The sequence below is a fragment of the Clytia hemisphaerica genome, unplaced genomic scaffold (assembly GCF_902728285.1).
Source record: "Clytia hemisphaerica strain Z4C2 unplaced genomic scaffold, Clytia hemisphaerica genome assembly, whole genome shotgun sequence".
NCBI lineage: Eukaryota > Metazoa > Cnidaria > Hydrozoa > Leptothecata > Clytiidae > Clytia > Clytia hemisphaerica.
In genome coordinates this window covers 457,295-485,065 of record NW_027103882.1, presented here as the reverse complement: position 1 = coordinate 485,065, position 27,771 = coordinate 457,295, and the positions used below count along the sequence as shown (strand labels likewise).

The 27,771-nt window shown below is 36.8% G+C and overlaps 3 protein-coding genes across 3 annotated transcripts in view; 1 reads left to right on the top strand and 2 right to left on the bottom strand.

The window, feature by feature from the left end:
- Positions 1-27,771, bottom strand: part of LOC136808490 (uncharacterized) — a 152,246-nt gene that overhangs the window by 33,172 nt on the left and 91,303 nt on the right. The window lies entirely within an intron of this gene.
- LOC136808479 (uncharacterized) lies at positions 921-8,771 on the top strand. The gene is made up of 7 exons (XM_067065009.1): positions 921-1,286; positions 2,818-3,044; positions 5,825-5,853; positions 6,442-6,596; positions 6,897-7,104; positions 7,631-7,876; positions 8,198-8,771. Exons 1-7 carry the CDS (start codon positions 986-988, stop codon positions 8,388-8,390), a joined length of 1,359 nt encoding a protein of 452 aa, XP_066921110.1. The 5' UTR covers positions 921-985; the 3' UTR covers positions 8,391-8,771.
- Positions 8,968-27,356, bottom strand: LOC136808478 (uncharacterized). The gene is made up of 5 exons (XM_067065007.1): positions 27,213-27,356; positions 13,296-13,422; positions 12,607-12,719; positions 11,354-12,187; positions 8,968-10,834 (listed from the first exon to the last, which is right to left on the bottom strand). The coding sequence occupies exons 1-5, from the start codon at positions 27,259-27,261 to the stop codon at positions 10,512-10,514; spliced, it is 1,446 nt and encodes a 481-aa protein (XP_066921108.1). The 5' UTR covers positions 27,262-27,356; the 3' UTR covers positions 8,968-10,511.

Genomic DNA, 27,771 nt, shown 5'->3' with positions numbered 1-27,771 from the left:
ATGAATGTGACATAGGAAGAGAGAAATAGGGAGCAAATTTCAGATATTAGAAGACTTTTTTAGAGAACATAAAGGGTATCGGTTTTCTTCCTTGACATGTCTCTTATGAAATGATGGGATCGTCACGCATTTTTGTTACATTTGTTTTTTTTTACTTTGACTTTTTTGGGTATCATCTTTTAGGTTAAGATTTGTAATTCATTTTGTCAATGTAAAAATTTTGATGAAAATATTGTATATATGAACTGGTGAGTGGACTGAGAGAAGTTTGAAACTTTAAAATAATTACACCCCTGTATCACATGAATACATGGAAAAGGGATAGCAACACTTGCATAGTTGAAGATTAGATTAGATTAGTAGATTAGATCAGCCGTAACGTATTCTGATACGTATTAGTTTAGTGAAACCGCAAGGCTCAGCCGCCCTGGTTTCGTTTAGAAAGAAAATGAATGGTTTGAAAATCAAAAGAGTTGAATGTCCGAAATGGACTCGATCAACCATAAAATTATTCGAACAAAAGCATCATTTTAATCAATATTCACAAAATTGCGCTGGAAAGATATTTTTGATAAAAGCCTCTTCCCTATTTACATCCCTGTTTTCAAGTCAGAAAACTCAGTGGGCATGGACAAAAATAGAACTAACTTACAATTGCTACACGGTGTTTTATGATGGCATAATCTTCAGGCAAAGCAGGTGTATTGTAGTTTTTATCTCATGTGCCAGTCTAATGATGACATTTTGGCGGGAGTTTAGTTTGCTTGATAGAGGATTTTTTTTTGGTCGAGAAAAACTGTTTTAACGCGTGAAAAAGCAGAAATTCAGAACGAAGTAATCAAAGTCTAGCATGAACTTGGCAGGTTTAGCTGAAATCCACTAAGTTTTCTATACTCAGCTAAAATTTCTTCCTTTAAGATAATACCAATCTGGTATAATTTTAGCGAAATAGTAGTAAAAAAGATTCATCACACACAAAAAAACAATGAATTCAATCAAATCAAAGTTCAAATCACCAGCAAGCAAAAAACAAAAGAATTTTCCTGGTTTCATCGTATTAGAAAATGAATTTATTAAATCACCACCTGAGGAAAAATGGAAGAACGCCAGTTGGAATAAACGATATTTCATACTCTTAAAAATGCTGAATTTGAATGAAGACAGAGATGCCGGTTTGATTCAGCAAGGATACAAAAAAAGTATCAATAATGATGGCAAGAATTCTTCCTTCTGCCTACTTTATTGGCACGATGAGGCCGAACGACGTAAAGGAGCCAAACCTATCCGTAAGTATTCTCTTTATGAGTGATCAATCACGACTGGAAATTGATATGTATGCAATTGAATCTTTGTAACTCCAACACGCACAGGGAATTCAAATTTAGTCAAGGAAATTTCGATTCATAGAAAAAGGTTTCATTCGAGCTAAAGAGCTTCGAATTATAGAGACTGTCCACTGTCATTCCAATCTCTGGCAAGCAAGACTTTCAAACCCTTTCTGGTAAACCCGGGGGGTACTAGGGTTGCGAGCTGACGGGGGGGGGTGCCGCCCGACTTTCGACCCTCGGACCCTTACCGGGACTAAAAAGGAGAAAACAAAGAAAAATTTTGGGTATTTTACGACCCTTAGCGGGACAAATTTGACCAATTTTGACCGAATTTCGATCTTTCAGGGGGTAAAAAGTTGAAATTTTCCTATTTTTTCGACCCTTTGCGAGACTTTGGAAGTCCAAAAAAGGTACCCTTAAGGGCGGCACATACCATACCCTCCATTTGCCTAAGTACCCCCCCCCCGGGCTGGTAAAGTTCACTGTTACCGAGGAAGAATTGAGATTTTTAATTGAAATTTGCCAGCATGTTTCGTATCTGAAATAGTCTTTGCTGCTTCCTAAACCTATTTGCGATATGTGTTTTCAGCCCGTTTTCAGGGACGAGTCCCTCATTAAGGTTGCAAAGATAAATTTTGCAAGATAAAAGAAGGGAAAGGTCCCAATTCGTGAATTCGTAGAATAATATCGATATTGCATCATAACATATAGTATGACCCTTATGTTTGTTTTTGCTGATAGTTGACAAACACTTATCTTTTATATCGGATTATTAAAGTTAATGCGATTCGCACTCTCTCATAAGATCTTTCCCCTTTAAACCTTGTTAACGTAATAAGGAACTGAGGAGCGTAGTGATTATATAATAACTAGAACTCTGTCTGAGAATTGAGGTAGGGAACATCCATTCAATATTTTCATTTTTTTAAACAGAATTTCAGGCATATTTTAATACCCCAAATAGTCAAGATCATCATCAGTTCATGATATGCACCACTGCAAACCTGCAATGACTTTGAGAAATTATGCAACTTTTCTGTTTTTGTTCCACCCAATACGTCACTTTTTCTATTGTTTAAGTGACGTATTGGGTGGAAGATTTTAAAAGTTCTCAGAAGACTCTCCGGTGGTGTAAATCATGAATACTTTTGTTTCAAAAATTGAAATGAAAAGCACCAAATTTTAGCAGAATTAAAATCTTGAGTCTATTTCCCGTAACATTTAGCAATAATTCTAAATTATAAAATTAGCCATTTTTGATAAAGCCATCTACCCCTTTTTATCTACTGGGCTAGCATGTACTGGTTAGTAACCACATAAATAATAAGTTCTTTAATCCCGTCTTTAAAATGTACCTTTTACTGTACTCTCGGGTAGCTACCCCTACTTTGTACCGCTAATTAAGTTTCCACCCATTCTGCTTATTCCAAACCCCCGTTTACCTGAGAGTAAAAGTGCTAAATTGAAATGATTCAACGCAAATTTTTAGGAGTCATATCATTGGACAATAAATGTGCAGTCAATAGTTACAAACATCCATTCTGGCAAGCTAAATATCCACATATGATCGAACTGAAAACTCCAAACCGTATCTTCGTCTTATGTGCTGATACAGAGGATTCGAAAAGACTTTGGTTGGATGCATTGCATGGAGCAATTGAACAGATTGGACATGAGGATAATCAGGTGAAAGAAAGATCTGGTAGTATCGACCCAGTAAGTAAACTTACCTTAAGTAAAGATAAATTTTGGCGAGGATTATATATTTGGCGAATTATTCGGCCATTTGCCAAATTTAATCCCTGCCAAATTTAACAAAAGAGAATTATGTGAAAAATCACAACTTTTTAGTAAATTTTTGAGTAATTTTCACCCATTTCAGTGTGACAAAATTTCCAATTCGCCAAATTAAATACCCGCAAAATTTCACGAAAATGATCTATCGCCAAATTAAATCCCCGCCAAAAATAGTATTTTGGCATTTGTTAAATCCATACCAAAAGGTAGTTCTCAGTCTTCTATATCGCACACTTGCACTCTTTTTTATAAGAATAATTTTCATAGGAATAGAGACAACGGAAAAGAACGAGGCTTAAAACAAGAACAATTTAAAAAGAATTCTAGAGTCTTCAATTGCTTAATGTCAAGTAATTGCTCGGAGCCCCTTCAAAATTAAGAAAAATAAGGCTTCAACAAATCTTTACTGGTTCTTATAAAATTTCGCTAAATATTACTAAGGTAAAATTTCAAATTAGCGAAAATAATCTAGTAGGATTTCACAATTTTTTAAACTTGCGGGATCAAATCTCGAGAAATTTAATCTATGAGAAAATGATAAAATTCAAACGTGAATTTTTGTCCTGTGGACAAAGTAAACAGATAGTCAGTCAATTAACAGACAATATATAAGAACAAAATTGAAGCATTGACCTTTTATAAAATAGAATTTCTTTTATATCTAAAGTTTCTTGCTAATATCCTTATTAAATATTTCAAAAACATTTCAAGCCTTTGAAAGTTCTCAGTTTTTTTTAGATTTTAAGCCTAATATTGTTCTTAAAGTGTTCTTATATTCGCCATTTTGTGAGTATGTTGGTTAATTTTTTAAGAAATTTCATGTTTTAGAGTCTACTAAGACTTAAATGAAAAATGTTTTTTGAATGTTCTTATATTGTGGACCTTACAGTCCTTGTGTTCTTATTTACGTTCATACAGTATATAAAGATTTCATAATTATATACCAAGAAAAAATTGAAAAATATATTTACATTAAGGGAACTTTAGCAGGAACTAATTTTCGCGAGAAAAAAAAAAATCAAAAAATCGCATTTCGCGGGAATTAGTTTTCGTGGTTTATTCCCATTTCGGACATTTTGATTATATTTTCCTAGGGATCTTTCGAATTTTTTGATAAAAAATAGCCATATTTGTAATTTGCAGGTCCTAAAAAACGAGAATTATTTCCCTCGAAAGTTCATTTAAGGCACTCATATATGATATCAGGTAAAATAACCTCTACCAAATTAATCTTTTAATAAAATCCAATTGGGTGTAAATCGTTTTACTTTGAACAAATGGGCTTTTCCAGAAGAAAACCCTATACCCCCTGTTGAGAAGGTCCATTTCCGTTTCAAGGGGGGTAAGGTTTGATATGTAGCGGAATTCCATAGGGGAGATACAAGAATTCCATGGGGATAGCTTTTTAAATCCTACTAAAATTCACAATTCCAGAGGAGGTTAAAACCTGAAATTGCCTGTAATTCCAGGGGGTTGCAGCATTTCCAGCCACAGAAGGATAGACCTCCTCAACAGGGGGATACAGTTTTTTTTCTGGAAAAGCCCAATACTGGCCACGTTGGAATATGAGAAAACAAACACATGATTGACATAAATATGTTAAACAATTTACCCTATACACGCATGAAAGTATGTGAGTCTCGCTACTTAACTGCTGATAGTTTCAAATGACATACTTCAAATATAGACACTCTGGTGCGACAGTAAAGACACATTTTTTATAAGATCATTCAAAATTTTGGAAGCCTTTAAATGTTCTTAACTTTTTTAGTTTTAAGAGCCTTAAAATGTTCATAACTTGTTTTTAATCTTTTTTGCCTATCGTCGACTTTATGTTATTTTACAGTTTGTTTTTATATTAAAGTAAGATGTACCTTAAACAAAGAAGACACTTTGCTGTGACAGCAAATAAATAAAGTTATGAAAAGGGGGATTTACCACAGCGCACAGATTTACTGCACGGTTCGAAAGATACAACACAAGTAACGTGAAGAGAAAGTGAATAATGTTTGCTGAAAGATGAAATTACATTACCTTTCAGCAATCTAGGTAATGACTGATATTTTGGAAACTTTCCCGAAATATTGGTAAAATGATTTTCATGTATAGAATCTATTAAGTATCCCAGCTGGCACACAACGTTGTTTTAACGTTCAAATAACGTTATTTGGACGTTATGAATGTCAAATGGACGTTGTTTGGACGTTTGTGTGCCAGCTGGGATAATATACGCAAGCATTTTAAAAACAATCTGTAGGTCTTAGCGTTTTCGGGGTAAGATTCAACTTCCCGTTACTATCACATAGATATCTTGAAAAGTGAGCTTTAGAAAGCTAGTCATTTTCCAAACTGTACACAAGCTACACATTTTTTTATAAGAACAAACTATATAAGATCATAAGACTTCGATGGCCAAAACCTTAAGAACAAGTTAAGAACATTTTAAGGCTTTGCTGACTCTAAAACAATTTCTTAGGAAAATGGACCAAAATACTCACAAAAAACTCAAAAAGTTAAGAATATCCTAAGGCTTCAAAAGTTTTGGATGTTCTCATAAAAAACGTGTATTCCCGGGCCTCTAGAAAAAGATCTTTCCAGTCTTCAGTCGACTGGCTATCCAGGTAAACAGCGAAAATCCAGACAGGAGAGTGGAATCTCACAAAAAACGAAGAACTAACACTTTTTATTCTTTTTCATAGATTTACGCAACACTGTATGAAGTTTTACGGTAAATAAGATACTCCTTTGTTGCAGAAATGATAGGACCTCAATCCGAAAATCAACGAAAAAGATTTTTCTTCGTTATGAAAGAAATGCTTTGAAATTTCATCCCCGTTAGAAAAGAAACTTCACCTTACCACCCATAAGCTCAAGAAATTGACATTAGGCTGCTTTGTCTCATATCAAGAAAGTTTTACAATAAATCCTCACTCGGTCAACTGATTCCGATAAAGAAACAATATGAAAGTCGCCACCATTTTGAGAATCTGATAGACCCCACCAATAAAAGCAAGAAATCTTCCAAGTCCATTGGCATTAGGCTTTGTTTCATACTGACTGGCAAATGAATCCTCACTCGGGTCAAGATCACCTATATATACCCTGGACCCAAGCTTTATCCGCCAGCTTTAGTAGCACTACTCAATGTTGGTCAATTTGTAATTCAATGAAATTTTCCGTTTAAAAGTTTTCTTCACCAACATTGAGCTGGGACTATCACTTTCAAAAACCTCTGAACAAAGATTTTGTTTGGCCGAGATCGAGAAACTGTGTCTAGGGTATAAAGATCAGTTAGGACATTGACGATAATTTTTAGGGAAAAGAGACGACCATCAGAAAGCACATGGAGTACTAACACAGACGATTCTGGTTATGGTGATGATCTACACCAATCACTAAATCGTTCACAATCGAACAGCTCTGGAAACTCTTTTTGTACAAATTCTAACCACGATCAAATTCAATCACAAGGTATGAAGAAAAGTCAAACTTCTCCTATTTCTATTACATCTATTACATCTCTGTCCCATCTCTGTCCCATCTCTGTTAAATCTCTATGCCAGCTACTCTCAGGTCAATGTCCAATGTAAAATCTAGCGGTAAATTTTACTTTCAATATGGAATTTGTATAAAACCCACGCGGGCCGCTCAAGGCCGCGCAACTTAGGATTTGGCAGCTTCAAATCCTATGTATCCTTACTAGTCCTTCGGACTTTTACTTCATTGCTTTAAAGTGTAATTCTAAACATCCGTTCACTATCGTTTATCAAGGATCAACAAATAACAATGGTCAACATCAAGCATCAAGTGGACCTTCATTCAATAAAGATATCAACACTAAGAGACTCAGCATGCCACATCATTCACTCCCCCAAAAGCCACCACCAGGGAGAAGTCTTTCAGTACCTGATATCAATGTTCATTTTCCACAAGCGGCACAAGATGAAGATCTCTATGTCGATATGACTGATCAGGAGAGGTAAGAGCTTTTTCACCACCACCACCGGGTCTATGTAGGTCAGTGGTTATACATTGCTAAATAAGCCCAAGTCAAATGTTCATTTAGTTGTTTTAGAGTCTCATTTGAGCTGCCTTTTCTACTAAAGAACTGAAACTGATCTTTTTCTCCCAAAATTTTTTATGTTATTTATTCAAGAAACGGAAGCCCTATTATCGTATTGGACTTTTCCAGAAAAAAAATTGAATATGGGGGGTGGAGGATATAACACTTTTCAGTGATTTACCCCCCGGACAAAGTGACTTTTGGCCCCCGGACAACGGGTTTTACCTCCCGGAGAAGCATCAGTTGACCCCCGGACAACCCAAATTACCCCCGCACAGAGCAAATTTACCCCCCGGACAAGGCAAATTTTGATGATTTTTCGCTACCCCCGGACAATATATCCTCCATCCCCCCCCCCATTTACGGACATTTTCTGGAAGAGCTCATTATTATCTCTTAACTTTCACTCTGTAATTTCTTTCAAATTCCACTTTCTCAAAAGGTACCAATACATCCAAAATGCAAGACAACAATCACCCCTATCAACTAATACAAAATTTACGGGTTTTCCAAATCACATTGACGAAAACAATCGAGTGGAAAGCCCCTATGCTAAACCCTACGATTCTCGACAACGTAATGATAGCATTGTGGAAAACCCCCAAAACGGATCGGAAAATCTTTATGCAAATAAACCTCAGCCAAGACCAAGGAGTAGCAGCGATTCACCTGTCTCCGTGAAAAAAAAGTAAGTAGTTTTAACACCTCTGTCGCCTCGCTAGTTGGATTTCTATGGGATCAAAACAGTCCTGGTGGGGAAGCAAATTAACTTAATTGATGAAAAAATTAGATCTCTAAGTTGTTTATTGAGTTGCTTTTTTTTTTGCCTCGATGTCAATAATGACTGAAATTAAAAGGTTCAATTCAGCATTAGGGCTTTCCAAACTAATTCCAAACGAAATATTTTTATTTCTATTATCATAGAAGTACGATTTGAGGTCTCGTTGGAGACTGAGATTCAACTCAGGTAAATTACTAAAGCAAAGCCCATTTCATTCATTCATTATAGAGCACCTGGCAAACCGCCGAGAACCAGTATCAGTGAGTCTGTAAAACGTTTAACAATTGGAAGTACGATAACATTAGAAATACCAAACAACTGCACCATCAACATGCAAGCAGATGGTCTACTCAACATATCAACGCCCTCAGAAGAAATTACAATTTCAGTACACAAAAAGACTGAATCAAAACCAATGTAAACACAATATAATTCTTGATATGTGTAAGTCAAGATTATGTCATCCGAAAAAACCGGATCTATTTTTATTAACACTCATGGGTCAAATACGGTGTATTCCGGTGTTTCCGATAAGGGAAATGACCTACGCATACCAAGAATAAAATACATTTAATAAGATTCAAACATAAAATGATATACACTAAATGTTCAACCACTAAATGTAGCATGGGAAATTGAAATTGCAGATGTTGAAAATCTCTTCCCTATAACCCGATTTCTTCCAGTGTAGAGGTAGAGCAAGATTTCGTTATCGCAATTTGGTTGTACTAAATTTTTTTGATATTCAGATGTTAGTTTAAGATTGTTTTTCATAAAATTTTTGTTAGAGAAAACTGTAAATAATTCAAATTAAAATAATTTAGAATTTATTTTTTTATGTAGCGAAAATTCAGAGGTCTTAAATTCTCGAAACGAAATCAAACACTTTTCCAAAACCTCTCACCATCCCCTGGAAATAACTTTTTTGTTGAAAAAGGAAACCCACCTCCTATTTAGAAGCTATGGCAGAAAGGAAAGAAATTGACACAAATTTAGAATTCTCCCACGAAATCAAAAACTATTTTCTTTTTCATCAAAAAAAAAATTCTTATTTTGTTTTTACGGATAGAAATTTCAAATTTCATACCCAAATCCAATAAATAGTTAAATATGTTAGATTACATGAAAGGAGAAAAATTCGGCTCTTCCAAAAATAAGGGGTTTAGTTGAAACTATTGCTTGGAGTCACAATTTAACCTTGTTGACTAGAAAAGTCATTAATACGTGAGAACACAAACAGAACATTGATATCATAACTCGATAATTGGGTGTAGCATACAGACAAGAATCTTTCAGTTAGAATCACCGGGTGGGTTTCGTTCTAGATTGCGAAATAAAAGTAACTATATCAACGGTTAGCTTCAAGAAGTCAAAAGTACAAGATATTTTAAAACGATTTAAAACTTGAGAGAATTGATTGAAGGTCAAATGCTCCTGCTGCCCTTGCTTGTTACTTAGCATTTTCTTTTGGAAAGTTATCCAGCGTTATGTATATTTTTGGAAGGCCTAAAGGCCGGTCTCCTCTTTCGCACGAAATGGGCGACAGTTTTTTCTCAACCTTTTTTGCCTGAAGAAAAGATTACGTCATAAAAAAGTTTCGCGCGAACAAAAAAAAAGTTGAAGGAAGTTCTACTTTTTTTCAATCGTTACGTCATATTTGCCCAATGGAATTGCTTCATTTTTCAACCGACCAATGACAAAACTGTCGCACATTTCGCGCGAAAGTGGAGACCGGCCTTAAGAGTATCATTATGACATTCGTAAAAAATAGAGCTATAAAAATAAACTTTTTAAATTTAAACATAACAAAAAAATTCTAAAAAAGATTTTGAAAACCCGCGATAGTGTTTGGTATAAATTTTAAGTAAGACACATGCAGATAATGTTTGCGACATATGGAACTACTTTTGTAAAATGGTCAAGTGGAAATTTGCTAAGTTTAAAAAGATTCAAATCAGTAGTGAAGTGGTATTCTGTATCAAGACCCCTTTTGTAAGGGAAAAGGTTGTCAAAAAGTAACGCGTTGTAATTTTAGACAACATTCCACTCTTTGTCTAAAGAGCCCGTTTGATAAAGAGAAGAAAAGGCAAAGGGAACCAAAATTTGTGATCAGGGGTGCTAGCCACTACCTCGGCGCCCTTGTCACCACCCTACTGATTTACAGTAAAAATATAAAAAAAAATACAGTCAAAAAATTTATTTGACCCCTAAACATAAACTGACAAAAAAACATTCTAATAATTATGCAACCCTTTCACTCCCATCATTGCAAACCACATGTAAATCGATATAAACCCCGTCCACTGCTAAGAATGTTTTCACAAATATGTTTTAGTAGCTTTATAGGTAAAGAACGTCAGAAAATTCGAATTTTGCATCCTTAAAAAACTGGAAGGATTCCATTTACCCTTTTATTTATTTATCAAATACAACCGCTCAGCACTAAGAACGCCCAAAGAACACCCCAAGAAAATAAAAATTAGAACAAAAGATCACCATGTTATCTAACTAGGATAGTTCAAATAAAAAAATAAGAATTTTGTTACACTTCAGGATGACCTGTTGCTCCTTTAGCAAAATATAATTTATGAAATTCTTTAGAAATGTTCCATGCATTAGAAACAGTAGATGCTGTACCTCCTAGTACGGCGAAAATAATAATAGCAGCCATTACGAGCTTACTTTTCGTTGTGGTTTCAGGGAATAACTTTAAGTAGATGGTAATTGGGAATACAAAACATAACAGGACATTGATGGAGCCACCAACCAGATCAACGATTGGTCCGAATTGCGGGAAGATTTCACATGACACGAGTATAGCCAACATGGCTAATGATCGAAGAGCGACACGTTGAAAACAAAATTCTGAATGATAAAAAGAAAAAGAATAGTATTACGTTTATGAGAATGGAAGAAAATGATTCGTTCTTGGGGATAGCTTATCTCAAAGATTTAACACCTTGTCATTCAAGTTTCCTCGAATTTTACAGTGTGGGAACTATCGGTGCAATGAAGCAGTTTGAATGTTAGAAAGTTGAAAATCATTTGATTATATCAATGATAAAAATGATCCGTTCAAAAAGTTTAAAATAACGATAGAACTACTACAAAAATGCGATACCGGCAATTTCTACAATACTTCGATAACTATTTTCATAAATTGCATTATCTGATCCAAGCAAATATTACAGTGGTTTCGAGACACAAAATGGCTTGTTTGGAATAAAAAATATTTTAAAATTTGAAAAGAATGAGGCATAGAATGTTTTGTTTAGAATTAAAATCTTTTAAAATATGAAAATTTCCATATCAGTTTTTACAATCGAGGTTCAGTAGTTTCAGAGCTCTTCAGAGTAAATAAGCAAATGAAATAACAAAACTTACTATGGGGTACTTTGAAGAATTCGCCAAGTTGTTGTAGACAAGGGTTTAACATCAATACAAATCCAGTCACAAAATGCGCGGCAAATAAACACTCCGCTATGCTTACGATCGATCGGCTGCTATGATGGACTTTATCGTAATGTGATAAGGTCCTTAGGATGCTTGATCGGATGTCTTTACCGAGTACGAAGTAACCCCCCAGAGCGGTTGGTACGTATAATAAAAAGATTCCGAGGTAACCTAGGTAAGCTGCTTTACTGAACTCGCCAGGGTTCCGCATGTCTGATTGGATGGTCGGGAACAAGGACGCTCCGGTAAAACCAAACACAAACGTTCCAAACGCTGACGCAAAGGAGCCTAACGTTACTGGCGCTTTTTCAACGGCCCCTAAATCTTCAGGCGCGATCATTCCATATTTAATCCAAACCAAAAGGAGGGCAAGGGTTGTGGACCCAGCAGCGGCGACGGCGACAAACCAGAAATCTTTGGGTGTCCCCAACCAGGTTAAAGGAGTAATTATGCAAGCTAATATAATTAACCAGAGCCTTAAGTTGCCTTGCTGATGGATGTGCCCAACATGAAATGAGACAAAGCTACCCACAATCTCAGCTGCCAACAACAGATAAACGACACACGTTAAAAACAACTGAACATTCAACGTCACCGTGATAAAATGTCGGAATTTCCGGCCCACAGCGACCTCACCCATGTAAGGATAAGGGTCCCGGAGTGGGTCCTTATTTTGCCGTTGTTCATCGATTCGTTTCCATGAGTGACCGAGCAAAAGACCAGCGTACACGCAAGCGAATACAACCACAACAATAAGAAATAAGCCTGAAAATGAAACCTTATAGCTATACACGTCTAAGCAACTGAGGTTATGCACTTTCGCGAGTAGATTATAAGGAGATAAATATGTATACCCTTGTTCAATATCTTGTGTTTTTCTGACGACAAATCATCTTAACAAGAAGATATTAAAAATTCTTTTAGCCTCACTTATGAATACAATTATTATTTCTAGTTCTAAATACATACGAGAAGTCTGATCTCAACGAAAAATAAATTCGCAACAAGTAAAACAAGAAATGTTCATTTTTGAATTAGACAAACTGCACTCAATTAGTTCCATACCTTATCGGGAAAAATAGATTGTAAATAAACGCTTTCCCCGACAAAATACCCTGACACTTTTTCCCATAACGCATCTTAAAAATAGGCAAATGCAGAAAGGTTGGCTATTAACCACTTACCATATATTCCTGTTTTAGAGAGGGCGGCGGGAAACGAGATGGCACCCGCACCACAAATTTCTCCAACAATAAAGATGGCGGCTGTCATAACACCCAAACCATTTGCATTGGTCCTGTAAAGAAAAAAATATACAATTTTGAAACAAAAAGTAAACGATAGAGCTTACTTGTTTTATGGATGGTACAAAATAATTGACTTGCCCTTAGTGGGATACTGCGCGGATTTAGAGGATTTCGTAGAATCGGGCAACAACTGCGAAAATTTTAAAAGAAAAATTTAATGTAAGAATTTCATCCCGTTGGAGTAATTGAGAAAAAAGTCTAACATCAATCTCCCACAAAAAAATATTTGTTGGCTTATCTAAGAAATGACCGAACCATTTCTTTATACGGACCACTGATCTCAAACTCAGGTTTAGGCTTCCTTATTAAAGAAAGCGTGCCCAGTTTTAGAGCTCACTTGCCCACCATCTTGTTCAAATCTAGTCGTCAACAGCCGCAATTCTAATACTTTAAAAGTCGAATGTTCGAAAGTCTAAGCTAAATTATGAAAGAACAACACAGCGGACTAATCCACTTTAATATTGGTCAATCTACTCTTCGACGGGAAATCTGTGAGTAGTCGGCCTATCCAGCGTGTAAGGAATATGATATCTGTGGCGGTAATGAAGAAACAAAATATAACGTACTCTGAAGCCGGCTTTTCTTCCAAAGCTCCCAAGCCATCGTTTGATTTATTTTTATCGATATTTTCCAGTTCATAAGATTCGGTCAGTTTGTCATGTACACCACTACCATCGCCTTCTTGTGCGAATTCTGAAAAAACGAATAAATCAACAGGCGTTGAAAACCTTTTAACCAACAACGTGTTTGAAGTTTGAAATCTGGTATTTACTTAAAACCTTGGTCTAGTATAAAGATGATTTCAATGTAGTCTAAAGCCTGCAGTTGTTACACGAGTGAAGGTAGAGAGTCTATCGCCATATTTCCCTAACACCCTGCTTGGAAGTGTTTGGGACTCGAACACAGCCCATTGCGGTGCAGAATGTGTGAGACACAGTGATAGCCTTATCCATATGGTGAGTGAATGTTTAACGAGCTTAGTAAAGCTCAAATTGCAGTAGAGAACGATTAACTCGGTACACACCTGCAATAGTTAATCAAAATCTCTATCGTCACATATAAACTACCCCAAATCAAAAGCAAGTTCTCAAGGCCATCTTAAATTTGAGCAGCGCAAGCTACGCTACTTCGTATCGGAAAGAGTACCTTTACAAATCCATCATCATAAGCACTCTCCAGCTTTGCGGAAGATTTTTTAATGATAAAAAACAACAATAAAAAAATGGCAGATAAAAGAAAAAATGATAACGAAACAAAACAGAAGCCTTATTAAAAATAGAAGGAAGTGACACAAGGAAGAATCAGCAAACTATATTCGTGGATTTTCTCAAACTTTGATAAGCACCAGCTACTGTCAAAATTATAAACAATTTTTAAAATAAGAACACTTTAAGAACATGAAAAGTAGTACAAAGTTTATTATATTAGCTTCTATAGATATGAACTTATTATAATGGCATGAATAATAATGGCAGACAAAAATCAGTAATATAGCTCATACGTATGGCACGAGGCAATAATAATGATAATGACTTTTAATTATCTTGATAGCCTATTAGTGGTGAGGAAGTAGTAACAACAATATATCAAGGGTTTCGACATGATGCACATCATTATATCACTTATTTTACGATTTGAAATAAATTGGAAATAATCCAAACAAAACAGAGATATTCACTAACTAGATTTTTAAAAAATGTTTGCAAATTCCAGCAAAATATCCACTTTTAACCCTTTAAGCACCAGCGGAAGCATCTGGGGGTGCACACCATGATCACACATTACTAGAGATTATTTACCGAATTTTGGTTTCGGCCACCTATCTGTTTGGTATTTTATAGACCAGAATGTTAATTTGGAAAAAATCACATATTGACAAATTGACTCATTTGGCTTGACTGAAATTTGTAACAGAAAAAATTGGTCTACTAGTATTAGGTACTTGGCAGACCAGTTTGTAAAATACACCTTAACCTTCTACCAACTCAGAAACTACTGGAGCTTTCAACTTCCAATTTCCCCAATACTGAAGAGACTACTATTAGATTAGTAGCAAACAAACTTGGTAAAACATGATAGCCCTTGCCAAAAGATCTTTCATATGATCAAGACAATAAAAATGTTTTGTATCCAAGGTTAAAACAATAACATCTAGGTTATTCCCAAGAGCATTAAAAAACGATAAGCTTTTTTTTTCTTTGTTTGTAGCGTATTATTTTATTATTTTATTGACAGGTGAAATACTCAAATCTAATTGGATGCAGTATAACGCACTTTTTTGTGAGATTTGTTTGCAATCAGGTGTCTGTAAAAGTGTAAAGAAAACCTTTTGAATGGAGAGGTTATACATCACACCTAGTACTCTGGCTATATGTTACCCAAAATGATCACTCAAAGCATAACCGCTTTGCTGAAATTGTGGCTGTAAACTTATATCATTGATAATTGTCACTAAAACTTTTAATTCCTGAGATGTAGTAACATAGGGCTGGCTTAAATATATTAGATCAAATACAGGACACAACGGCAGGCGACATAAAGAAAACACCAGAGGTGCCTCTTAAAGACATAGCATATTCTGTTTTGATGCCGTTTATTAATTCAACTTTTTGTCCCAGCTGGCGCAGGGGCCTTTAAACTTTCTCATTCTAATTGTGCCACCATAAGTTGGTCTAATGTTGACATCATTCATCTAATTTCGAAACACCTTTCTTTAGAGTTGGGAACTGTAGGACAGTCAGAATTGTTGATGGAAACTATATCTCTTTACTTTTACCAATCATAGAAGAAAAAAATTTTTGTCTATGAGTGATTCTGAACTTCCTATTTATTATTCCTAAATACCATGTGTTCAATAATAAATCAACTTTTCTTTCCAAAAGCCTTCCAATGTTAAAAAAGCAATATAGGAAATTTGATTTGTTAAAAACTGCTGACGAAGCATCACGAAACAGAAATCAAAATGGCAGCGTAGCCGTGTAGAATTTTGGATGTGGCAAAGCTGGCGAGTATGGCAAATAAGTTTCCCAATCAAAAAGGCTATTAATTGAACTCTACATTTTGAAGAAACAAAGTTCGATTAAAAATATATACTTTTTTTTGAACAGGTTTTGCATATTTTTCTATGAAATCTCACCATAGCGATTCCGCCACCATGATTTTTGCATATAATTCAATATGCCAGATGGAAGGGCGAAAAGGTGTACAGACATTTTATAGGTATATACCCCCAAAATTCACCTCCCCTATCACCAGGTTATGCCAGAGGTTACACCAAAATGATTTAACCAAGTGGTATTTCGGGTCCCATATCTTCCGAAAGAATTTTCCGTATGCCTTGAAAATTGACAACCTTCTTTACCCAGACAGTGTCAACTGTCAATCGAAATAGTTCAAACGAAAATCGCAATCGAACGAAAATGCAATCGATTGTCGAATGCAATCAAATCTCAATCGAACGGCCAATTACTGGGTTATATTTTATTGTGTTGGATTGCGTTCAAATTACATTCGATTGAGATTTCGATTAGATATTGTTTTGGAGAACGCAGCAGCCTAATGAATAACTAATTACTCCACAACAGTTACCTAGAGACAAGATAATTTATCACATTTTTATTGGCTCAGGGAAAGTACGTTGAGTGGTCCTAAATTCGACAGCCCTGCCTAAATCCGTCAAGAACAAGAACAAGGTCAAGAACAAGTGCAAATTAGAATACCTTCGGCCAATCTCTCCTAACTAGGAGAGTTGTATCCTAATTTGGAGATTTAGGTATCCTAGATAGGAGAGCAGACACTTTGACCTGAATTTTTGAGGTTACTGCTTCAATCCGCGTTTGGAAAACTATGACACTAAACCTTTTCTTCATCGAGATTTGCACCACTGACCAAAATTTCAAGTAATTTCTCTGCCGGGTTCCTCGAAAATTAACATCCTTAATAATCTGCCGTTCAAAGCCTAAAATTTTGCGAACACGAGCTAAAGATTTGTTTTTCTTTTTACGGAACGGCCCGCTACGGTCCGATTTTCGCACGAAAAAAGCGTAATGCTAGTAAGCACATTTGAGTGGTGTTTTGGGCTATATTTTTGCATTCCGCCAGCCAAACACGATGAAATTCAGTACACAATCTCATTTGCTTATTTTACATCTTCGAAGTGGTAAGATAGTTCCTAATTAGGATGTTGATTGCTATTTTGGATACTTTTTTGTATCCAATTTAAGGTATTGCACTTGTTCTAGGACCCTGCCGACGTGTAAACTAAAGAAATTCATGAAATGCAAAATTTCATTTATTATGTTTTGGTCTGGTTGAAATGCTTTTACCTTATTCTTATTCAAAATTTACAAAAAATATACATATTTGAGTTTTCTGTGTTTTTCAGTGTCTTTCTGTTTTTGCCACATGTGGACAGAGCTTTCCTAAGGGTCTAGACACATTTTGTAAGTTTTCTTGCATGTCCACTTTGTTCTGGTCTTTGTCCTTTGGTTTGTTCTGCATTCTACACACAATTCAATTTTAAAATAATTTATATAATTTATACACAAAAAATAATTTATTTATTCATAATTTATTACATATCAACTTTGTTTTTTATAATTTTTGTCCACTTTGCTTTTTGATACAAAACCAGCACTTTGTTTTTTGTCATCAGTTGTCAACTAGCTTTTGAGGAGTTAACATCTCTCAAACTCAATTTTCAAATCAATTCAAGATGGCTACATCATTCAAGTTAGTTAGCTCTTAAGCTAGGTTGATAGCACTTCTAATCAATCAAACTTTGTTCAACTTCAAGCTCAAGCTCTTTTGTGTTCAGGACCATCACAATATCAATTTCCTGGCATGCTGGTAAATAGAACTTATATATTTTTACATTTTTCTTTCAACTTATACTTTCAATTTATACTTCAACTTACATTTTCAACTTACATTTTCAACTTACATTTTCAACTTAGATTTTCACTTATACTTAAACTCAGGCATTCAATTTTCTTTCAACATGAGTTTTCTTTTGTATATACTATACATTATCGCTAGAACTTAGATTTTCCACAAGTAGGCGTGTCAATTTCACACTTTTGTTTTTGTTCAAGTTAGTTATTTTTCTTTTGTATTTCTATTTTAGTTTTGAATCATTCTTTGAAAGATTGCAAAGAGCTTGCCAAAATTGGTGAACACCCGTCTGTTACATTCAAAACAGCCAACCATCTTCATGCGCCGTAGCAAACGTGAAGCTGCGACCAAACCAATCAATTACAAATCATTTGCTAATAGTGGTCAACGATTACCACCCAATCAACCAACTGTATCAACAAGCCCTACATCAAGTGATAGTGAAACCAACCTTGAGAAGTCATCACTTCAAACTACTTTCAATTTGTACGAAAGCCTTTATGAGAGTGATCAGAGTGACACATCCTCAACTGACGCCAACCTTTCAAAACTCATTCAAACTTTATCACTCCAAGAACAAACTGAATCAACAATGGATCACGATATCAAGCAACTTTCCGTTGAACATAACGTCCTTTGCAGTGACATTGCTGACTTCGGTATGGATTACGATATTGAATTTATGTCATTTAATGAACTTGAAGATGTGCTTCAGAATCTAATGAAAATGCGTAATCGATTGAAGATAATCCACAGTGAACTTTCAAAGGTGATCACAGATGAGGATGTATATGAAAAAACATTCCTTAAAGTTTTTAATGATGCAATTACTAACACAAGAGAAATTATCCAGCGCATCCATAGTCGTCGCCAATCAGTACGCCCTATCGATAAACCAATACAAGATGCTCATCAAAACAAACTTGTCTCTGACTTCCTAATGAAGGAGGTTAAGGGAACCATCAAAACGCTCAAGGCAGTCTTCGACAAGAAACCAGCTGAATTTAATTATGACGAACTTATTCTAGCTGAACGCAACATTTCTGCTAATCAACAGAGTATGAACAATCTTTCGAAACAGATGGAGAAAATCCTTCTAAGTCAACATAACTTTCCAAATGATGAGATCAAAACTGTCACTACTTCATATGATGCACTAGTTGTTTCGAAATCCATGTATGTTACAAACCTTGAAGCAACACTCAAACATCAGGAGATTGCCAAAGAACAAAAATTTCAATCATCCAAACTGAACATTAAACTAAGCAAGTTTAAAGGGTATGACTCATCTTCAGACTTTTATTCATTTAAAACTGATTTCGACAAGTTGCATGCTAAATCAACACCAACTGCTCACCTTCCTGATTTGATTAAGAACAACTATCTTGAAGGCCCAGCCCTTACCCTTGTTAAAGGAGTTGATGACATTGATGAAATATGGCGTAGACTAAAGTCGTCATATGGTGATCCGAAACTTCTTCTATCAAAGAAACTTTCTACATTAAACAAGGCAACCCGCCTATGGCGTAATCGTGATCCTGAGAAGCAAATTGAAACAATCAGTAGCATGCTTAACTTTATGCGTGATGCAATGAACTTGTCTCGAAAACATCAAATTGAAAATTTTCTCTTTTATGGGAAAACACTTGAAGACATCTATCAGTTGATGGATGATGCACGTCAAACCAAATGGTTTTCCTTTCTTGAAGGAAAAACACTCAATCAGCCAGATGTATGGGAGGAGTTTATCAAATTCCTCGAAACAGAGCTCTCAATCCAACAACTCAAACTGTTACACTGTTCTCAACCAACAAGTGATACTGGTAAACAAACACCAGGGAATGGCAAACAAGGACCATCAGGAGGTGGTAGAAGTTCACACCATACAGACTACAAAAATCCGATCATCCAAACAAAGTGTTTCATCTGTGGTGCAACAGGACACATCCAGACAAATGGACCAAATAACTCAAAGTTATTACAATATTTCTCATGTCCAGAATTCGTCCAAATGAAGCCATCCCAACGATTCAACACCCTACGCCAAAAGGGTTACTGCACACAGTGTCTGTTTCCAGGCGCTCAACAATCAAAAGGAAAACACCAGGAGGGACGGTGTCAACGCGAGTTCACCTGTCCACACCCATCTCACGACAACTTCGACGTCAAGAAGCATGTTCTCGTCTGCCAAGACCATGCCTCAACGCCTGAATGCCACCAAGTCCTTCAGAACTTCAAAGAAAGATGCATCCTACGACAAACGAGACTTCAACAATTCTCCAAAGACATCAAACTGGTATTTCATATCGACACTCAGTCCTACAACTCAAGACGTAAGACTACACAACCATCAGATGTTGACAGTACTGACAATGACGACGACAATGATGCAATCTACATCCTACAAACAGTTATTGTTGATGGCCAGCTATTTACCATATTCTTCGATTCTGGCTGTAGTGACATGGTCATTTCGGAGAATGCTGTCAAACGTCTTGGTGAGAGAGCCAAGGTAGAGTATAGTGGTGACATCCCAATTGGAGGTGTTGGTAACGTTCAAACCTACAGTACTGGATCCTACAAAGTCAACATCCCACTACACAACGGTCATGATGCACAATTAAAAGGACTTTGTCTTCCAAAGATCACGTCAACCTTCCCCACGTATGAGCTCAAACAAGTGGAGGAGGATATCATCTCAGCATTTCAGAAGACTGGAGGCAACCCAGATGACCTACCATCACTCCCATCATCCGTTGGTGGGGAAGTAGATATCATGCTAGGTATCAAGTATCATCGATATCATCCAAAGGAAGTGTTCCAACTGACAACCGGCTTAACAATATTCCAATCCTTGTTCAATAACAGCGATGGCAGCCGTGGCGTTGTAGGAGGCCCTCATCGTGCCTTCAACATCATCAACCAGCATCACATTGCAGTCAACCAAATGAATACATTCCTTGCAACTCATCGTAAACTATCAAGCCATCAACTGACTACTCTTCCAGAAGTTGATCTAATTCACGTCAAAGTTGAAAAGGATCACCAACAAAACCTCATGCTGGAGTTTGACGACCAACACCCAACAGCACTCGTCACCAGAAACAGCAAAGTCTTTGAAGAAGCTGAGAATGCCGGAAGTCAAATTACATATCGATGTGTTCACTGCAGAGACTGTAAAGAGTGCAAGATAAGCGAATCAATCGAATCCATCAGCCTGAAAGAAGAAGTGGAGCAACACTTAATCAATCAATCTGTTTCAGTTGAGTTAAAGAATCGTATCTCACACGCAAGCCTGCCACTACTCCACAACCCTGAGACAAAACTTGTCAACAACAAACACAAGGCACTGAAGGTATACTTCCAACAACTGAGGAAGTTGGACAAGGAACCATCAGACAAGAAGGATGTCATCGCATCAGAAGCCAAGTTACAATCAATGGGCTACGTTGATTACGTGGAGAACTTAACACCACAACAACAACAGATGCTATCCAACACCAAAGTAGTCAACTTCATCCCCTGGAGAGCTGTGTGGAAGCCAAACTCTCTATCCACGCCCTGCAGAATCGTTTTTGATGCATCGCAACCCACTGATTCAGGATACAGTCTGAACGACATCCTTGCGAAGGGAACCAACAACATGAACCGACTAGTTGAAATTCTTATACGATGGTCGCTACATCATACAGCCTTCCACACTGACATTAGGAAGATGTATAATTCAGTTCGTCTTCGTGAACATCATTGGTGCCTACAACGATATATCTGGGAGGAACAACTTGACAAAACCAAAATCCCAAAAGAGAAAGTCATAAAGACATTGATCTATGGTGTGAAGTCATCAGGTAATCAATCAGAGCGAGCCCTGAGGGAAACCGGACGACTGTCCTCTGAAGACTACCCAGAAGTTGCTAAAATCGTCATGAAGGATATCTATGTTGACGACTGTCTATCCGGTGAGAAGTCAATGGAGCTTGCCACTCAACGTGCTGATGAACTTGAGATCGTGGTCAATCGTGGAGGTTTCTCACTCAAAGGAATAACATTCTCCCACCAAAAACCAAAGCCAGACCTGACATCAGATGGTGAAAGCATTGGTGTCGCTGGAATGAAGTGGTATCCGGAAGAAGATGTTGTGTCATTAGATGTCAGCGAGCTAAACTTTGCCAAGAAAGTCAGAGGCAAGAAACCTGTCAAAATCAATGATGTACCACTTAACCTCACTCGCAGACAATGTGTCTCAAAAGTAGCTGAACTCTATGACATATCTGGGAAAATCACACCACTGACAGCCGCAATGAAGCTTGATCTACATCACCTTGTTGATCTTGGCATTGGATGGGACGATCGTATCCCAGACAATCTTCGACAAATATGGGACTCACATTTCAAAATGATGGAAGAAATCTCCCAAATAAAATACAGACGTGCAATCGTACCAGAGGATGCCATCAATTTAGAGATCAACTCAATCGATACAGCAGACGCTTCTAAAAACATCGCATGTGTTGCAATCTACGCACGTTTCAAGAGAAAGTGTGGGAAGTTTTCATGCCAACTTGTTTTCGCACGCTCAAGACTCATCCCAGATGGAACTACTCAACCAAGAGGTGAACTCTTTGCAGCAACTCTCAACGCACACACTGGAGAAGTCGTTAGAAGAGCCTTTGGATCAAACCTCAAATCAAGCTTGAAACTGACAGACAGCCAAATTGCCTTGTTCTGGATCAATGGTGTTGAGAAGCAACTAAAGCCATGGGTCCGCAGTCGTGTTACTGAAGTCCACCGATTCACTGAACTAGCATCATGGAAGTTTGTCTCGACCGAAAATATGATCGCAGACATTGGAACTAGGAGAGGTACAACCATTTCTGATGTATCATCAAATTCAACTTGGTTCAACGGGTTTGATTGGATGCATGATCCTGAGGATACCTTCCCCGTGAAATCTGTCGATCAAGTCAAACTCACAAATGAAGAACTCAAAGCTGCAAAGAAAGAACAGATTCTCCCAATTGTTGATCCAATCACTATACCTCCATCCATCCACTTTTCATCCATAAATCAACGGTTCGACTTCTCAGAGTACCTTGTGAACCCAATGAAGTATGGTTGGACAAAATCATTGGCAATCATGAGCGCGATATTTCAATTTGTATCAAACTTTGCATGTCGCAAGAAAAGATTGTCACGTATCGCTCTTCAACCATGTGAAAAATCAACTTTTCAATACTTCTTCACTAAAGCAACAGAGGAAGTACAATCGTTCTCATTGAAAAAGAAGTATGAACGAATCTCAACAATGAAGGATGGAATCTTACATTACACTGGCAGAATTCTACCTACAAACAATGTGACAGCAACTGGAAAGCTCACCAACATAATGCTTGACCTCACCGCATCATCATTCTTCGTCCCACTGGTCGACAGACACTCACCGATTGCCTACAGCATTGTCGATCATGTCCATTGGAACCATCCAGTTGCCAAACATGCTGGAGTTGAAACTGTTCTCCGTTATGTCCTTCAAATATCCTATATCATTGATGGTCGTGATCTTGTCAAGCTCGTCCGAAGACGCTGTGAAAGATGCAGATACATCGCAAAGAAAACAATCAATGTGGAAATGGGACCGATATCAGACCACAATTTGAACATCGCCCCTCCATTCTATTCAACACAAGTGGATTTGTGTGGACCATTTACTTCATACTCAAACTTCCACAAACGTACCACAATCAAAATATGGATGGTAATCTTTTGCTGCACAACAACATCCGCTACAAAGATCAAGATCATGGATGATTATAGTACGCCAGCATTCATCTTATCATTTACACGATTTGCCAGCGAAGTTGGATATCCCAAGTACCTACTACCTGACGAAGGAAGTCAACTAGTCAAGGGATGCGGAACGCTTAAACTTTCCTTTCGGGATATCCAAAACCGCCTGTTTCAAGATGTTCTTGTCGATTTTCAAACCTGTCCTGTATCCGGTCATCACATGCATGGCAAGGTGGAGCGGAAAATCCAGGAAATCAAGAAATCACTCAACATCAACTTTGACAAGTATCGTTTCTCCGTGCTTCAATGGGAAACCGTCGCCAGCCAGCTGTCAAACACCATCAACGACGCACCACTGGCCCTCTATGGACATTCAGAGTTTGAAGTCTCCGACATCTTAACTCCAAACCGACTTCTGTTAGGTCGTAACAATAACAGGAGTCCATCATTTCCTGTCAATATCACCTCAAAACCCGACAAGTTTCTCAAACAAAATGAGGAGCTATTCAATGCCTGGTTTGAAGTATGGCTAACCGTTCATCTGCCAAAGCTTATGCATCAGCCAAAATGGTTTGATAACACATTTAATTTGAAAGTTGGTGATATTGTACTTTTCCTAAAGCAGGAAAGCCAGTTATGCAACACATATCAATATGGAAAGATCAAAAGCGTCGAAACAAGCAAGGATGATCGTATTCGAAGGTGCCAAGTCGAATATCGTAACCACACCGAAAATGTCAATCGTACCACCTTTCGTGCAGTACGTGGCTTGGTTATGATACACCCTGTGGATGAATTGCCTTTATTTCATGAATTGATTATAAGTGATATTGATAACTTGAGCAATTGAAATTTTGCATATGCCGGCCGGGCAGTGTAAACTAAAGAAATTCATGAAATGCAAAATTTCATTTATTATGTTTTGGTCTGGTTGAAATGCTTTTACCTTATTCTTATTCAAAATTTACAAAAAATATACATATTTGAGTTTTCTGTGTTTTTCAGTGTCTTTCTGTTTTTGCCACATGTGGACAGAGCTTTCCTAAGGGTCTAGACACATTTTGTAAGTTTTCTTGCATGTCCACTTTGTTCTGGTCTTTGTCCTTTGGTTTGTTCTGCATTCTACACACAATTCAATTTTAAAATAATTTATATAATTTATACACAAAAAATAATTTATTTATTCATAATTTATTACATATCAACTTTGTTTTTTATAATTTTTGTCCACTTTGCTTTTTGATACAAAACCAGCACTTTGTTTTTTGTCATCAGTTGTCAACTAGCTTTTGAGGAGTTAACATCTCTCTAACTCAATTTTCAAATCAATTCAAGATGGCTACATCATTCAAGTTAGTTAGCTCTTAAGCTAGGTTGATAGCACTTCTAATCAATCAAACTTTGTTCAACTTCAAGCTCAAGCTCTTTTGTGTTCAGGACCATCACAATATCAATTTCCTGGCATGCTGGTAAATAGAACTTATATATTTTTACATTTTTCTTTCAACTTATACTTTCAATTTATACTTCAACTTACATTTTCAACTTACATTTTCAACTTACATTTTCAACTTAGATTTTCACTTATACTTAAACTCAGGCATTCAATTTTCTTTCAACATGAGTTTTCTTTTGTATATACTATACATTATCGCTAGAACTTAGATTTTCCACAAGTAGGCGTGTCAATTTCACACTTTTGTTTTTGTTCAAGTTAGTTATTTTTCTTTTGTATTTCTATTTTAGTTTTGAATCATTCTTTGAAAGATTGCAAAGAGCTTGCCAAAATTGGTGAACACCCGTCTGTTACACGACGCACCGGACTGTCCGGTGTATTTGTCCGGTGGCAAAAGTATCCTTTCGCTACACCGGACGCATTAAGTCCGGTGTCAGTCCGGTGTTGCATGCAGGGAATTTTGGACGCCGGCCATTTATGAAACGAAAAATTAAGAAACACCGGACGCACCACTTGTCGGACTGGTCATGTCCGGTGTGTTTTGATTGTCCGGTGGGAAAAAATAGCCTTCTCCGACACCGGACATCCGACTTCCTTAAGTCCGGTGTAGAGATTGTCCGGTGGTAAAAAAAATTCTCATTTTACACCGGACTTTCACGTGTCCGGTGTTCGCTAAGTCCGGTGCGTCGGCAGGGTCCTCTTGTTCTTGACTGTGGAGTATAAATTAGTTATTCAATGGTATGGGCCGTCGCGTTCTCTAAAACAACTATTGATTCAATGTTCGATTTGTTCGATTGACACACTGTCTGGCTTTACCTAAGGTTGATCATATACAATTGTATTTGACTATAGTTGTTTTGGACAGCCTATTGAATAACAAGTTACTCCATATACATGACCCTGGACACCGCCGTACATTGAGCGGGCGTCCGGTGGGTTTTCGGTGGGTGGAGCCTTACCTACAGTCAGGACCTCATTTCACTTTATCAATATTACGCAAACGGCAGTGTGCGCTAAATAATCTTGGTTTCGCTTTCGATTTCAAGCAAAGGTTTTAGCAACAGGGCGCGCGTACATAGCAACGGGGCTGGGTAGAAAAATCTAAACATAGAATTTAAATAAAATAGCGATCATCGTATAAAGCACTAAAAAATACCCCCTTTCCATGTTTAGTTTGTTCTACCTTGGATTATAACTGAAAATATCTTCAAAAAAACCTTCGTCCGCTATCAGCCGCGCGGTAATCTTTGCCCGCTTCAATTCTTAGATAATGAATAAGAGATGTGCGCTTGGCTAAGCCGTGCTCGCGGGCGATAAATTTATGTTTACTTATCTTGTATATTTTAGTAGTATTTATCCAATGAAAAGGATGTTGACAAAATATGCACGGCGCTGACAAAATATGCACGGCATTGATTATGACATCATTAAATATGTCAATGTCGATTCAACGCCCGTTAAAGAAAATAATTTGTAAATAGTTCTTTTTATCTTGAAATTTAGAAATACGAGCAAAAAAAGATCAAATTTAATATTTGTTTCCTATCTCGATTATATTAGCGTTAGAATACGGTAAATTTTCACGAACAATATTTCGCGATGGCGGTACGCCCAATCGCGCCCACGGGAAAGTTCCAATTTTTAATTATCGGGAAATCGGGGAAACCGGTTCACCACGTGGATAAAAAACGTACGGAATGAAACCTGATAGAAGGTTTTCAACCAGATTTATTCAGATAAAGCTATAAGAGGTTCATTACTTGTGGATTTTAAAACCTACATAAGCAAAAACGAAAGTAGTTGTGAAGGAAAGAGTAAACGCAAGACAAAAGGTTTGGTTGTGTTGATCAGGTATGTTTTTATTCTATCCGAACTAATGTTAAAAAAGTCCAAAGAGGTCCTGACTGACCTATTTTTACCACCGCTCATGTCCCACTGTACACGAAAAATACCGCCGTGCATTGTACGGTGGGAAGTGCGTACATCCATGCATACATCCACCGGACAATCGTAAGGTGGCAATTCCGTGTAAGGTGGGATTCTGTATGGTGGTGTTGTACGGTGTTTTCGATCTAACCTAAAATACCACCGAACTCCACCGCGCAATGTACGGCGGTGTCCAGGGTTGTCCATATACATTACTTTCTCTCAGCCAATAAAAACGTGATAAATTATTAGAATATATTTACTAGGTATATAACTGTTGTAGATTAATTAGTTATTTAATAGGCCGTCGCATTCTCCTAAACAACTATTTGTCAACGTCACCCAGGCCAAGCAATATTAATTAGTGTTGACCTAACACTAAAATAGAGTCAAACTATGATAAAATTTGTGTTGCTCTTACCATCCAATGGCTGGTATCCATAGTTAAAATCCTTGTTCTTGTCACCCATTTTGTAAGCTGAGAATTCATGCCTTCCTTAGATATCCATTTTTGAAATTTGTCGTCTAAAAAAAGATAAGTGAAACCCTTTGAATTATACTGTAAAACTTTGGGAATATAAATCAAAGTTTTCGACCTTTCGCTCCTTCAAAAAAAATTTGTTGTGTTCGAAAAAAGTTTGCGAACAGGAACATCTGCTTGGAATGTTTTGTTTTGGTCGCGACGTGTATTTTACAGACCGTCGTAATAATGACAAAAGACTAAAAATTAGCCCTTCAAAGTGAATTTTCTTACCTTAATTTAGTAAATTTGAATAAATAAAAGTCAAAGTGACAATTTTATTGGATAATTATTCATTTAATCTATAATTTATATACTGGTCCTGAAAATACGTGTTTAGAAGCCGCATATTTCAACGAGATTAAAAACTTCCAGGCTAGTCGTGGCAGAGATCCGCAGACCAAAACAATCCCAGAATCCAATTTCAAATACTAATTTTTTTGCGTAGGATGCCTTTCTT